Raw genomic sequence first — 12973 nt, forward strand, 5'->3', positions numbered from 1 at the left:
CCCGTGAGCTCTCTCACATGGCTCCCCAGTTTGGTATGTGACTGGCAATAGTGAAGTCAAGAAGCTACCAGCGAAGACAGACTTCTGTAATGTTACTGCTTTAACACTATCAATTGCATTAGGCATCTGTGGGAAATGAAGAAACAGTAACTTTAAAATCCAGTGTGTGAATTAGTCATCACGAGTTAGTGCTCACCTTTCTAACCATGGTCAAATCAGGTTGCTTTGTCCAGGTTTTAGAATAAATATCATAACATTCCATGGAAATTAGTTCTTTTTCACCATCTTCTCCTCCTAAAACGTACAGCATGCCATCTATCTCCACAATTCCAAAATTATGTCTTGCCTGAAAAAACATTAAAGAGCTTTGTAGACAAAAGGCCGACTACTGTATTGAAAGCTGATAATCACACATTTAATACCAATGAGAGGTATCATTACATTCCTGTGAAGAAACACAAGACTCAGAGCTGTGTCTCTCAAACAGCTCTGCTTTCCCCAGAAGCTCACTCTTCTATCACAAGAGACAGAGAACCCAAGTCCAGGGATTTCCCGGAACAAGGGAATTTCACACAAGGTGGATTCACTGGCAAAATAGTTACCTTTCGCTCAAGTCAGCTCACAATAAAAAAAGAACGATTACCGCCTGGTTCCTTAAAATGATTCTTGTTCAGCATGGGTAGTAGTGGCTCCCAGCTGACATGTGAAATTGTGTAACAGCCCCAGCAACAGGCCTGCCCATGGTCGTGGTGGGGTGCTACGTATGCGTACGGGCCTGCACAAAGGCTGCCTGCAGTGTGACACTCACCTACTCACAGCACTGACCGCTCAGACAGAAGCCCCTGCCATCCAGAAGTCTGTGCGAACAACTTAAAAAGGCCCAGTGTGTGAGGAGGGGTGATGTGGTATGAGGAGACAGAAAGCAAGGGAGGCGAAAGGAGCTGAGGGTCTGTGGGGAGGCCTTGCCGAGGAGGTGGCGGGCAGCGTGCCACGCGGGTACCTGGCAAAGATGGGGTGGAGGGCACGCACACACCAGGCGGGGGCTTGGCGGGGCCGCTGTCTCTGTCATTACACTCAAAGGCAGCCGCAAACAAAAGTGCTAACGGGGGTAAAAAGAAACATCAAACAAAAAAAAAACAATGCTTTATTTACCTCGTTCATCGGTGGCAATGCGGTCCACATATTTGCATCTGGGTCATACTTTTCTCCTGAGCTGAGGGTCTGCTTGTTTTCATCTTGGCCCCCAAATACAAACAAAAACCCTTCTGAAAAAATCAAAGGAGACACACAAGAAAGTTGAAGCGTGAGTTTTCAATACCCATCCCCAGGCAAATGCAAATGCCGTGCGGGCAGAGACTGTATGTGGAGGCACCTTCTTTGATGACAAGGGATTCGAGATCTTTGTCACACTTCACTCAATCCTCGATGACACAGTTAATCTGTCAGTCACTCCAACCATTTCACTTCACTCAGGATCTGAGTGGATTCCCAGTTCCTTGTGGCTTAAAAGGAAAACTGACACCACCCACCCAGTCATCAAATGACTCTAAATTATCTCAGTTTGTCTCTTCTGTTCCCCAGCCCGTATTTTAAAATAAAATAGTTTTCTTAAAGGAGAAGCAGCCAAAGAGACACTATGGTAAAACTGAAGGGAATGTAGGCTGGAGAGGTTACCGTGCATGGAAACCATTTTGCTCTGAGGGCATTAGCAATGTGGGAAAACGCAAGCTTTCTCTTAATGGCTTTGAGGGCATGAAGAAGATAGAAATCTAAATCCCAGTCCCACAGAGTGGTTTCTAGAAGGAAAGCCTCTCCGAAGTTCTAACCCTCAGGATGAAGGCCAACCAGAATGAGAAGCCAAATTTAAATCTCCTTGCTTATCTAGGAAATCTCAAATTTTGAATTCGATTTACAGTAATTACAAATTACTGTTTTTAGGCAACTGGCAGAAACAAATGAAAACTTCTATGGAAGACAGTACCGTTATCTAAGTTTTAGAATCTAACATTCTAAGATTTTAAATCATCAAAGTTTTCCAACAGATTTTTAATGAAATGATCATCACCCAGCCAAAGATACTCAGGTATATACAAAGGAACTAGACTCTACAAAAATGAAGCAGTAGAAACAGACAATAGGAAGTAATCTAGAAAAAGACTGCAAATTTCAAATATCGGACCAATAAGAGAGATGAAAAAAAAGAAATGCTCACTATGTTATTTAAAGATAACTCTATACAAAGGGATGGCAGAAGTGACACAGCAGGTTTGAAAACAAGAAAATTCTAGAGGGAAAAAAAGATGAAATAGATTGAATAAAACAGTCAATGGATGGATTTAATAGCAGATTCATCACAAAAAGAATTCATTAAACACATGATAAATCAAAAGAAATCACAAACATGGCAACATGAAGAGGCCAAAAGATAAGGAAACAAAACAAAAAGAAGGCAGAAGGCAGATGGAGTAAAAAGGTCTAGTCACATTTAATCTGACTTCCAAAAGCAGAGGGACAGAGGAGAATGAGCAAGGACAACATCTGAAGACATAATAAATAAAAATGTTCCAGATTTGATGAAAGGTAAACCTTCAGAATCAAGATGCCCAACAATCCCCAAATATGGTAAAATTTCAAATAAGATGTTCACCTAATACTGAAATGACAGGGAAAAAAGACCAAAAAAATGTTATAGTCCAGAGAAAAGACAGAGCTTTATATCTGACAACTGACTTAACAACTAGGAATAACAGAGATCAGCAGAAAAATATCTTCAGGGTGCTGAACAATAATAGAGGCCAACCTAAAACTCTATACCCAGCAAACATGTCCTTTAAGGATGGAGGCAAATAATGACATCTTTAGACAAATCTTAGAGTCTGCCATCATTAGACCCAAGTTACAGGAAATTCAGAAGGATGAACTTCAGAGAGAAGGAAAATGATCCCTGATGGAAAGTTTGAGGAGTAAGAGGGAAAAAACAAAGAAGCTGGTAAATATGCAGATAAATCTAAATGAATACTACCTGCAGGTATGTATATAATATAGATTAACAAAACACATACACATGTAAATATTTACTTGTAAATAACCACATATTTTAATACTATAAAACTGTGGAACATGAAAAATAGAGTATAAATGTACTGATTAACTCTAGACTTTGTTAACAATACAGGCTGAGGATGCTAATTTAACTTTCAAAGGGACAGAGACATAGAATATAACTTCTAACCTGGTAGAGAGGGAAAAAAATTGAATGACAAAAAGGTTGATCAAGTTTTTTGAAAAAAGGCAGGAAAGGAAGAAACATGGATTAGGCTGGACACACAGGAACTACTCGTCATTTCACAACCTTGGTCAACATGATTGGAAACAATTCCTCTCCTCACTGTTTCAAGTCTCTGAAACAACCACCCCTCTAGGAAACCTGAAAGTTAGTGATACAGGAACCTTTGTGGTAGGTGTGCATGTGGGAAAACATGAGTTTGAGTGAACTCCAGGAGTTGGTGATGGACAGGGAGGCCTGGCATGCTGTGATTCATGGGGTCGCAAAGAGTCGGACACGACTGAGCGACTGAACTGAACTGAACTGATACACATTCAGGGGGAAAATTTGAGGAAGGTAAGTCTGAGAAAAAGAACAGAAATCAGACCCACGTTCTGTTGCCTACACCACTCCATTCAGCTGACTACAATTGACGAAAACGTCAATAACTGGAACCTACAATTTCATTTCTATTCCACAGCTTTAGCCATAGCTGCAATATAGTACAGTGCGAAGAGCTTAAAAATGTTAACATAATGTTAGTGGGCAAACAGAGACTATGAAAGAAGAGTTCCAGGAAGGCTGCTGACAATAGCTGGAACGAAGTGAAATGGCACCTGCAGGATGAAGCCAGCAAGGTAGTGAGAACTGCCAATAACATTCCAAACTTGCAAAGGTTAACCAAAACATACTTTCCACGGTAAAGTAACTTTAAGCCAGAACTAATTTAGGTAATATTTTCTCAAGTCTCCTATGAAATGCCTGCTCTTACATGACACTCTTACTTTGGATGTGTGTTACATCTGTAATTCTAGATTGCCGGGCTCTCCAAGATGGGGCACTAGCATGGCTCAAGGAAATCTGTGTCTCAGGTGTGATCATCCGGCCAGTGGGTGGTCACTCGGTTCTGCTCTTCCAGCAGTTAAGTCATCCAATAAAAATGCTCTGCTACTGACGTCTTAAAAACGGCTAGGTATTTAAGACATGAGAACAGTAAGGACTGGTCAGAAGACACTCTTCTTACCAGTCTTGAAAGCCAGAGCCACGCTGAACATGTCCCCATAGACGGGCAATACCTTTAAGAGGTTCTGAGTCATCCTGCTGCTGCTAAGTCACTTCAGTCGTGTCCGACTCTGTGTGACCCCATAGACGTAAGCCCACCAGGTTCCCCCGTCCCTGGGCTTCTCCAGGCAAGAACACTGGAGTGGGTTGCCATTTCCTTCTCCAATGTGTGAAAGGGAAAAGTGAAAGTGAAGTCACTCAGTGGTGTCTGACCCTCAGCGACCCCACGGACTGCAGCCTACCAGGCTCCTCCATCCATGGGATTTTCTAGGCAAGAGTACTGGAGTGGCTTGCCACTGCCTTCTCCGGAGTCATCCTGCACAGCACTGAAATTACATCTCACTTGATCCTGTGTTTAAGTGAAGCAGATGAGGGCATGGTACCTGCTGAGAGGACTCCGTGGTTGATTCTCGGCATGCTTAGAGGGGCCAGTTCGATCCACAGCTGCCGATTGGGGTCGTAAAGGGGACACATACATCGCATCGCTGCCGTTGGCTTCCGCGAACTAAGAGGAGGCAGACAATCAGCAGTTAATATGTTTATATTCTGCTTAGAATAACCACGACGAGTTTTACTGCTCTCAAGAATGTTTCAAACATTAAAAAAAAATGATCGCTATTTAGGCTTTAGATACTGAGAACTGTCCTGAGTTCTCGTGCACATGGAAATCCCTCTTCCCTTACTTAGACCATGGCTCGCAGCCACGCTTACACTCGCTCCTCTCCACCCACGGTCACGATGCACTCCGAGTAGCCGCGGGGCTTGAAGCTGGCCAGCATGGCCTCCCCCTGCTGCGGCTGGCTGAGGGGGATGTTGCTGCACTCCTTGACGATCTCGCGGACCAAGGGCTCGTTGAGCATCTGCTCCCGTAAGTAGCTCGAGTCCAACCCTGAAACCCACAGCGCTGACATGACATCCTTCATGTGGACCTGCACAGCAGGGTGGAAAGCACGGCGAGGAGAAAGGGAGAGTATGCATTTAGAAGGCACATTTTTCGACTCATAGAAAACTACAATTGTTGACAAGTCAGATGATCAACAGGCAAGGAGTAAGGGCCAGTGCTGCTTGAATGTGTGAGGCGGTCCTTTTCCTTTCTACTTCCTCTGGCCTTGATAAACAAAAGTTTAACTTAAAATATCATCACTTCAGATTCATATTTGCTGGATCACTGCAAAGTTTCAAGAAGCTTCCATTATACCCTACAGATTTCCCACTGCAACAGGAAAACCTACAAGAACTCTGCTATGATTTGCTTTACCTCACTAACTTGGATGTGCTATGAGTTATATCCCATTTATACAAATATTAGTTACAAGAAGAGTTTGACACAATATGTCAACTAGATAATGCAAATGTAACAACATTAAAATTATAAGAAAAATCTGAAAAAGCCCAAGTTCCAAAAACAAAAATCGTGACAACTATGTAATCATTTCTTTACCTGCTGCTGCTAAGTCGCTTCAGTCGTGTCCGACTCCTAGCGACCCCATGGACTGCAGCCTACCAGGCTCCTATGTCCATGGGATTTTCCAGGCAAGAGTACTGGAGTGGGTTGCCACTGCCTTCTCCAATTTCTTCAGCAGTTACTACTAAAAATGATCTAACATGTATAATATGAATTTTATGTCTTTCATGCTCTATCATTAAATTTGAATCAAATGACTACAGCACTCTACATATGTAAGGCGACTAGTTTTTCTGGGCTTTGGAATCGTCACTTTAAGGTCCACTCTTCTATACCCTGAGCAATAAAGGCCAGCAGTCCTTACAGCGTCAAGCTGGGACTAACCAAAGGATGAGGAAATGCCTTTTCTGTCCCAGCAGCCATTCCACCTTTGACACCCTCATCACTTTAAGGCAAGAAGAGGGTCACAGAGAAGCTATTTCAGCGGTGTCGGCAAGATGGAAGCTCTTCTATCCTCTTTTCTAAACTACCCCACCCACCAGCGTGGAAAATACTAACTGTACCAACTGGGCTGAGACTAAGAATGTGGTTTCTAAGTGGACACAGCTTATGGATCTACAGAATTTAAAAATTACAAGCTAATCATTAACATGTAAGTCAAGGATTACTAAGAACAACTGACAATGCAATTATGCATTTTGAAAGCCTCTCGAAATGTAATATATTTATTTTAGAGCTAGCCTCTAGAACACACACATGAGATGCAGAGCCCTGTGATGAAAAGGCTAAAGCACCCTCCCTGAAGGTGTTAACCATCTCAAACCTGATATCCTCTAACACTGCCCATTAAAAACAACATTCGAAGGATGGCAAGTCACTTTTAAGTGTGAATATTTTCATTGCTATATGATGAGTTACACTCACTCTGGTAGACGGATGTGAAAAAAACCAACCACTTTAGAGAGCCTATGGGAAGATGTTTTACAGGTCATGGTTTAGATCACAACTCTGTAAGTTTTTCAAGTTGGAGGAGAAAGATAAAACATGTAAAACTGGGGTGAAGAATACACAAATACGAATAAGTAAGTGGAACGTCAAAGTCAGAGCATGCTATAAGGTACCTTTCTTATTTCCGTATCGTGTGCTATCCATCGGATGACTGCTTCAAACACGTATCTTTCGTTGCCGACGTTTAACTTCTCGAGAGAAATCACTTCCTTCAGCTTCTGAGGACTCAGTTCGAGGAACTCCTCGGTGCTGCTGACGTCTCGGAAATGGGTCTCCAGGTACTCGGTGGCCAGGTAGTGCACGTGGTGCAGGCAGTAGTGGAGCGCGAAGTCCCGGATGCCGATGCAGTTCTCGGCGGCAATGCAGCCCTCCAGGAACTCGCAGCACAGCGTCTTGAGGTCCGTCAGCAGCAGCAGGTCCGCCGCCTGCACCACGTCCTGGATGGTGTCCTCGTTCAGCCGGATCTGGAAGGACCATCGCGGACAGTTTGTGTCTGAGAGTATACATCTAGAACCCACACCACTAATCTAGCAGGCCAAACCACACGGGAGCTCCACTTTTGGAGGTCAAAGACGACTGAGGATTGGCAGATTTCACACGGTTCAACTTTGCTTTCAAGAGCAGACAGAGGGCCCCAAGGCACCTGGGGACGACACAGACCATGCGTGGCTGGTCAGCTTCTCCCAATTCTTCCCTCACCTTACCCACATGAACCACCAACAGCCCTTCTGAGTGAACTGTCCATGGTGCTCACGCTTAACTAGGAGGAAAACTTCAAATGACTGAAATGCTTATGGGGAAGTGGCAAGTTCTGCAATTCTATGGTAAATGGAAAGGGATTTCTATAAATGCAAGCACTTCAACTAATGAAAATCTTTCCTCCAAATAAATTAGGGTCCCTCCTTTTGCCACATGGTATTTGAAAGATACCATGTGGCCCCCCTGAAGAGAGGGAGAGCCACTCTGGACACCATACACCACGCTTGGTGCGCAAGATACCATCTGGTCTCAAAGCTACCTTCTGGAATAAATCCCCCCAAAGTTCCATTACAAACATTTACTTTTCCTTAATTTTCTTCAGTTTTCTGATTGATGCTTCTTCCTCCACCCCCTTCAGTTTTTCTATGCCATGGTGAGGCAACATAAAGACACAGGTCCCTAAAATACTGCCATGATTACAAACGGTCCACACTCTCCCAAGGTATGGGTGCTTATCCTCCACAAGGAAACGTGAAGGAGGGATTTCATAGTGAAGTGCAGCAAGAAACATTTTACCACGATTCGAGATGCACACATTTGGTACCACAGGTAAGTAAGATTTCCAAGTTTCAAATGCAAGCCTGAATATGAATATGGCTTCTAACCTGTCATAACTGTTGCTGAATTGATTTTACAAGTTAGGTAAGAGTTGGGTCTTATGTCTGGTTTTGCGATTCTACAGAGCATCGCCAGTATTTTGAGGGCTGTCCCCAAACTGATTTAAGTGCATTTATTTTAAATAATCATACATATAACCTTACTTCCACGCTCACCACCTAGTGTTTAGAGAAAAGAGAAAGTGGTAGCCGTGAAATGAAATAGAAAGCTTCAAAGAGGATGATGGTCACCGAGTGTGATTCTGGACAGAATGAACGTTGAGAGAAAAGTAAGGAGTGCACTCAGAATACTTATGCAGGAGACAGAGCCTTGACATAAGGAAAAGCAGAAGAACGAGAAGGAAGGAGGGAGAGCAGGACACGCGCCCTCAAGAGGAGCAGAGAGAAAACGCACCCTCGCACAACCAGGCATAAGGCACATCAGCATCCTGCTAATTCAAACCCAGATCGTTAAGTCTTCATGCTACCCTTTAAACCACATGAATGGTGGGGTGCAGGGGGACAGAGGAGGGCAAAGAAAAGGAAAGGATCCCGAGCCACTGATCACTTCCTTCCTTGGGTTTCATGACATTCCCAGAAATGTTAAGTGGATACAGAGTAAAGGGAAATGAGCAGGAAAGAATGAGGGGGGACAGGCCCGAGCACTGAGAACACAACGCCGGTGCCCAGCACCTGAGTCTCAAAGTCTTTACCTCTAGAGAGTAGTCCCCACCGCCCACAGAGGCTCCCGGGTCCACGCCATGGAGACAGATGAGCTTCCTGGGAGAGTGTGTGGGTCCAGGGCAAGACTGGGATGGAGGTTTAAACGCCAGAAGACAGGAGTGAGGGGGCGTCCCACAGGCACACGTCTCAGACTAGAAAGTGGCGCTCAGGACGGGAGAGGGTAAATCAGCCTGCTTTCCTTTCAAGGGCAGACCCTGGAAGAAGGCACTCGGGCGCCGCGTGCGGCAGGAGACGCAGGTCAAGCCCGCGGTGACGCAAGATGGAGGGGACGGGGTTGCTCGGCTGCAGCATGGAGGAAGGAGACCCTCACCCTGAGCCTGAGGGTCTCCTCAGTCCTCCTCCCTCTGGGTCTCAGCATACCTGCCCACTGAAGATGTAATCCAGGATCTCTCTCATAACCATTACCGATATCCCTTCAAGTTCAATCTTATAGGTTGATCCATCATCTTTTGGAGGATTATAGTTTAACTTTGTCCTAAGAAAGGGAAAAAAATGTAAAATTTCTATGAAAGAACAGAAATACCTAGAAATATTTATGCACTAAATACAAAGTATATGATACTTATCGATATATGAATCCCATCTAGAACACTTGGCTTGTTAGCTTTGGAGCGACATATGTTCTATGACTTTCAACTGCAAAGTATTTGTTCAAGGGCTCAGTGCTTCCTCTTAAAAAACAAGCGAAACAGACAACCAAAGCACTAAGGGCCTGTGGGTAAGGGTCTCTATTCCACCTGGGGAACCCCAGGCCCTTTAGGCTTATTTTCCCCTGCATTTAATTATCCAGTTAATTTCAATAATGTAACAAGGACCCCACACATCCACCACCCAAAACAAAAGCAAGGACCTCGACAATAACCTGCTTCTAACCAAATCATCCTCCCCATCGGTTCATTCCCCTCCTTCCTCATCTGGAGTAACTATTAAACCAAATCCTGTATTCAAGTTTCCCGTTTAAAGTTTGCGATTTTATAAAAGTGTTTCATGCTGTCTGTAATCTTCTGGGGCTGTTTTCAGTTACTATTATATTGCTGAGTCATTCATCTTGCTGAGTATCACATTTTTGGGGGGGGGCTGTATAATATGCCACTTTCCCATTCATGGGCCCCTAGGCTGTGGCTCCAGGGTTGGGGTATTGTGAACAGGACCACTATGTATTGCGCGTGTCTCCTTTTGTAATATGCTAAAGCCTTGCTGGGAGAAATATCAATAACCTCAGATATGCAGATGACACTACCCTTATGGCAGAAAGTGAAGAGGAACTCAAAAGCCTCTTAATGAAAGTGAAAGAGGAGAGTGAAAAGGTTGGCTTGAAGCTCAACATTCAGAAAACAAAGATCATGGCATCTGGTCCCATCACTTCATGGGAAATAGATGGAAAAACAGTGGAAACAGTGTCAGACTTAATATTTTTGGGCTCCAAAATCACTACAGATGCTGATTGCAGCCGTGAAATTAAAAGACGCTTACTCCTTGGAAGGAAAGTTATGACCAACCTTGATAGTATATTAAAAAGCAGAGACATTACTTTGCCAACAAAGGTCCATCTAGTCAAGGCTATAGTTTTTCCCGTGGTCATGTATGGATGTGAGAGTTGGACTGTGAAGAAAGCTGATCGCCAAAGAATTGATGCTTTTGAACTGTGGTGTTGGAGAAGACTCTTGAGAGTCACTTGGACTGCAAGGAGATCCAACCAGTCCATTCTAAAGGAGATCAATCCTGGGTGTTCATTGGAAGGACTGATGCTAAAGCTGAAACTGCAATACTCTGGCCACCTCATGCAACGAGTTGACCCACTGGAAAAGACTCTGATGCTGGGAAAGGTTGGGGGCAGGAGGAGAAGGGGACGACAGAGAATGAGATGGCTGGATGGCATCACCGACTCTGTGGACATGAGTTTGAGTGAACTCTGGGAATTGGTGATGGACAGGGAGGCCTGGCGTGCTGTGATTCATGGGGTTGCGGAGAGTCGGACACGACTGAGCGACTGAACTGAACTGAAAGCCTCCTCATGCGACGAGTTGACTCACTGGAAAAGACTCTGATGCTGGAAGGGATTGGGGGCGGGAGGAGAAGGGGACGACACAGAATGAGATGGCTGGATGGCATCACCGACTCGATGGACATGAGTTTGAGTGAACTCCGGGAGTTGGTGATGGACAGGGAGGCCTGGCATGCTGATTCATGGGGTCGCAAAGAGTCGGACAGGACTGAGCGACTGAACTGAACTAAACTGAAAAATTTTCTCTTGGGTGTATCCCTGGGGGTAGAATTAAGCTAAGTTCTTTTCCAAAGTATGAGCCAATACTCAATTATTCTGCCCAGTAGCTGGAGCAGCTTTTGGCCTCATCTGGTGTGGGTAAGGGGACTGTGTGGACCCGCAAACTCTACGACGTTCATCTCTGCCCCACTTCCTAATCCTGCCGGTTGGTGAGTGAAGTGTGGTCTCTGGTGTGGTTGTGACCGGTCTTCCCTCACTACCCAGGTGCTGAACATCTCTTCACAGGTCCGTGGACACATGCGGCTCCTCTTTCATGAAATACACGTTCAGTTCAAGTCTCATTTTTAATTGAGTTCACTGCCCTCCTCATAGTGAGGTGTAGGCATTCTTTAGCAAACTCTTGGTAAGCCTCTGGCAGACTTGATACTTTTTTTTTTTCCTAAAGAGTCGGACACGACTGAGCGACTGAACTGAACTGAAGGTGATGAACAACTTGAAGAATAATTTTTCAGTCAGTGCTTTCTGGGTCTTGTTTAAGAACAGGTCCTTTACCCAAGGTCTAAAAGATGCTTCTAATTTGGCAGTGAGGGAAGCGAAGACACACTTAAGTCACACTTAGGAACCCGCCCAACGGCTTGGAGTTGGTAGGATGAGGCAGTCGTGGAAGGAGGGTGAAGGATGAACTAAGTGCAGAACAACGGATCGACAAAGTCTTAGGAAACAGGTGAGTTCCCAGACCCTTGCTCCACGTAGGTAACGACTCTGCTGCCCTGCTGAGGAAGGCTGTCCAGCTCCAGTGGAAGACAACTGATGTACTCTGAAGGGTGTGCAACGGAGAAAGTAGTTTAACGGATCAAAATGCTGACCAAATATCAGGACTGAATAGATATTTTAATCTATACAAAGTCTCGAAACAAATGATCTCCCATGCAACACTTCTCAGAATGCTATTCCAAAAACTGCCCCAGAAAACATCCAGGAAGAGGAAGATTTTGAACAAAAAAAGACATGATCCAACACAGGAAAGCAGGGAAGGGAATGGTGAGGGATGACCCTAGGATAACAGCCCTGCACCAACAGAAGGAAGCTGATTCATTCTGGTCAACAGGAGGCCTTGGGAGGCCTTTAGGTAGGCGAAATTGATGGAATATATACTGCATCTGAAGGTAGAAAGAGGATATTTAGACAACTCTGCTTCCCCCCTATATTCCGTATGTGCTGTTTCTGCCTCTGTAGTTTCCCCTGAACTAATAATTTTACACAAAAGGCATGTCTTTTCTGCTCGCTGCACTCTAGGTGTATCTATATGAGTGACACTTTTATTAAAAGTGAAGAAAAAGATTTTCAGTCAGTTCTCAATCAAGAAAGACAGCAGAAATGGTAAGAATGACCCTGAAATCACTAATATTGGGCTCGACAATCGTCCTGTGCACAGACACGTCCTCAGGGGATGTCTCACTGCGGATGGTGTCAGTAGTCGTATTTCTGAGTCACCGTGCTGGCTATTACCGTATCGCCTCTGCGGCACCGGGTCCACCCTTCTTGCAGGCTCCGTGAAAACCGACCTGAGCCTTCTGAAGGGTGAACTGGCAGGGTGCGAAGCATCGTAGTGGAGGGTGCTGGGGAGACACTGCAGGGGGAGGGTCTGCCGCCTGGCCCTGGCCCTGCAGCCGGGCAGGCTCCTGGGGGTACGGCTGCCTGTGGTCCCCGGCAGCTTGCCCAGGAACTCCTGGAGGCAGTTTTGCAGTAAATTTTCTCTGGTGAGACTCCTCCCTGTGAAGAGCGTTTCCCGGCACCACAGAGGACAGATTTCTGGCGCGTTCCAGAGGGCTGACTTCAAGCAAATTCCACCAGCATGGCTTCTCTGCCACGCGTTGATCTGTCCTGGACGATCAAGTCTGCATCTCAGC

The 12973-nt window shown here is 45.0% G+C and overlaps 1 protein-coding gene across 2 annotated transcripts in view; it reads right to left on the reverse strand.

Annotated features, from left to right (window-relative positions):
• The window catches only part of GAN (gigaxonin), a 59394-nt gene that overhangs the window by 22124 nt on the left and 24297 nt on the right, over positions 1–12973 (reverse strand). For both annotated transcript variants that reach the window (XM_055413065.2, XM_088830776.1), the window contains exons 2-7: positions 9200–9314; positions 6854–7204; positions 5039–5256; positions 4711–4832; positions 1153–1265; positions 197–346 (exon numbers count right to left, since the gene is read on the reverse strand). In XM_055413065.2, the coding sequence (XP_055269040.1) occupies positions 197–346; positions 1153–1265; positions 4711–4832; positions 5039–5256; positions 6854–7204; positions 9200–9314 (1069 nt within the window). The remainder of the gene's footprint in view (positions 1–196; positions 347–1152; positions 1266–4710; positions 4833–5038; positions 5257–6853; positions 7205–9199; positions 9315–12973) is intronic.

This window comes from Moschus berezovskii, chromosome 22, assembly GCF_049115385.1.
Source record: "Moschus berezovskii isolate FMDL1 chromosome 22, NW_MosBer_1.0, whole genome shotgun sequence".
Lineage (NCBI taxonomy): Eukaryota > Metazoa > Chordata > Mammalia > Artiodactyla > Moschidae > Moschus > Moschus berezovskii.